The sequence below is a fragment of the Chiloscyllium plagiosum genome, chromosome 8, assembly GCF_004010195.1.
Source record: "Chiloscyllium plagiosum isolate BGI_BamShark_2017 chromosome 8, ASM401019v2, whole genome shotgun sequence".
NCBI lineage: Eukaryota > Metazoa > Chordata > Chondrichthyes > Orectolobiformes > Hemiscylliidae > Chiloscyllium > Chiloscyllium plagiosum.
Window position 1 is genome coordinate 105,415,109 of NC_057717.1, and position 2,501 is coordinate 105,417,609.

Here is a 2,501-nt window from a genome sequence, read left to right on the forward strand (position 1 = left end):
ATGTTCAGCTTAGATGCTTTCCAGCCTCCATTTGTCTTACAACTCCCATCATACCTGTTTTGTTTACATTGCTCTCAGTGGAGGGGACGCATTCCTCCCTCTGCCCCTTAATTTACACCCATTTTACATCTCTATTTTTCTTTCAACACAACCAACAACCCTTTTTACACTGGGCCTTGCTTTCCATTTATATGTTTGGGTTTCTTTGGGTTGGTTACATCACCAACCCAAAAAAACCCAAACACATATATAGAAATCAGGAATCATCAGCAGTGCTTCATCTGGAGGCTCACTGATTATGTTAGCCAGTATGGTGACGAAACATCTGAAAATGAACCTTCTAGCTCAGCAAGTAAACTTACATCCAGAACCTCAACCTGAGCTACAAATCTTCTCAAACTTCGCTTCACATCATGTATTTTTCTCACTCTTCCTCTGTTCTTTCAAAGGTAAAATACTGTAGAAATATTTTCCAACCCTTTCTCTTTCCACAGATGCTGCCAGACTCAATGAGTTTCTCCAGCAATTTTTGTTTATGCCTTACAGTACACACTGACTTTTAGCTGTCACCTCTGCCCTTATTTTTCTATCACATATTTGTTTTTAAAACATTCGTCCACCTCCCTTTGGAAAGCTATCATGGATTCTGCTTCCACCACCATTTCAGTTTATGCATACCACTTGCTGACAACTCTGGAACAGCAAGTGCACCGAACCTCTGGTTACTTTAGTGAAACATAACATGTTCTGCGTTCAAAGACTTCACTCCTTGACCGCTGTCAAATTAAAGACGCTTTTGGGTGGTACGTGTATGGAATGAGTTGCCAGAGGATGTGGTGGAGGCTGGTACAATTGCAACATTTAAGAGGCATTTGTATGGGTATATGAATAGGAAGGGTTTGGAGGGATATGGGTCGGGTGCTGGCAGTTGGGACTAGATTGGGTTGGGACATCTGGTTGGCATGGACGGGTTGGACTGAAGGGTCTGTTTCCGTGCTGTACATATCACGGCAGTTTTGGAGTGGCTCAGTGGTTAGCACTGCTGCCTCACAGCACCAGGGTCCCAGGTTTGATTCCAGCCTCGGGCAACTATCTGTGTTGAGTCTGCTCATTCTCCACATGTCTGCGTGGGTTTCCTCCGGGTACTCTGGTTTCCTCCCACAGTCCACAGATGTGCAGGTTAGGTGAACTGGCCATGCTAAATTGCCCGTAGTGTTAGGTGCATTAGTCAGGGGTAAATGTAGGGGAATGAATCTGGGTGGGTTGCTCTTCGGAGGGTCGGTGTGGACTTGTTGGGCCGAAGGGCCTGTTTCCACACTGTAAGGGAATCTAATCTAATCACGATAGGAAAGGAAGCAGTCAAAAATAAGAGCTAACAATGCAACGAAAATACATTTGAAGAATAAACCGAGGTGAGGGGAAGTGTGACCTTTGCTATAAATTATAGGAAGCAAGTTCCAGTGAATGGGGGCTACATCAGTGAGCATTAAAGAACGTGGGCTTATTCAATCACGGCTGAGGAAGTTACTGAAATGATTGTCTCAAATTTAAAACAATAGTCGAACCGATATTGCTTTATTCTTGCTGAAACTATGTCTCGTGGTGCTGTTAATGGAGTAAGGCACAGGGTTGCACAGTGTGGAGTATTTCAGCCCAGTTACTACAACGAGCAGTAGTCACGCCCCCTCCCTCCCATTCATCTTTTCAGGAGTACAGCCTCGGAGGATTCCATTTCGGGAAGAGGGGGGGACTACTTCCAGAAAAGCAACCTCCTGCAAATATCCACTTTTATCAGAATCACTGTGATTACTCATAATCAGATAGTTACTTTAATGTAAAGAAATCACAAGTAATGAAATATTTTGCTCACAGCATGAGTGCTGGATGGAATAAAAACATAAACAAATAATTACAACAACCCCCCGTTGTTATTTTTCTGGGATTCTGATGATGAATGACTTGGACCGTGAGCATGAACCATAACGTGCAGGAGGAGGGGGGTGGCCATCGTGTGTTTTAGAAAGAAACCTCCCGCTAAGTTCATTGTTGAAACATAGAAGGCAACCAGCTGAATTGGCCAAATTAATTATTAATGGATGGCGGTTGAATATTGATGTTCTGATTCTGACCTGGGTGTTCAAAATGATGATTTATGACTCGTCCCCCCCTCCCACTTGGCAGCGGGTCGACCAGTCCTGATCGCGCGCGAAACTCCCCGCCCGCTCGCGCCGCTGTTTTCCGCCCGGAGCCGGGAACCGCCGCCCCCTTTCCCCCCAACTCCACCCGCCGGCCGGCCGGCCCGCTCCATCCGCCCGCCCGCCCGCGATGCCAGCCCGGACCAGCGGCAGTGCCGCCGCATCCTCCCTGCCCGAGGACATCAGGAAGCGGTGAGTGAATGAATTACCCTCAGGCGAAGCCGGGGCCTGTGGCCTCTCCATCCCCGGGGTGGGGGTGTGTGTGCGGGGGGGGGGGATTATGGCCGGCCGGTACCGCCAGCGTCA

The 2,501-nt window shown here is 47.6% G+C and overlaps 1 protein-coding gene across 2 annotated transcripts in view; it reads left to right on the forward strand.

The window, feature by feature from the left end:
• Nucleotides 1–2,127: 2,127 nt before the first annotated feature.
• The window catches only part of dnmt1 (DNA (cytosine-5-)-methyltransferase 1), a 58,714-nt gene continuing 58,340 nt past the window's right edge, over nucleotides 2,128–2,501 (forward strand). The window contains exon 1 of one of the 2 annotated variants that reach the window (XM_043695007.1): nucleotides 2,128–2,387. In XM_043695007.1, coding sequence (XP_043550942.1) covers nucleotides 2,326–2,387 — 62 coding nt within the window. In that variant the 5' untranslated portion in view covers nucleotides 2,128–2,325. The remainder of the gene's footprint in view (nucleotides 2,388–2,501) is intronic. The other variant, XM_043695008.1, reaches the window with a different exon arrangement.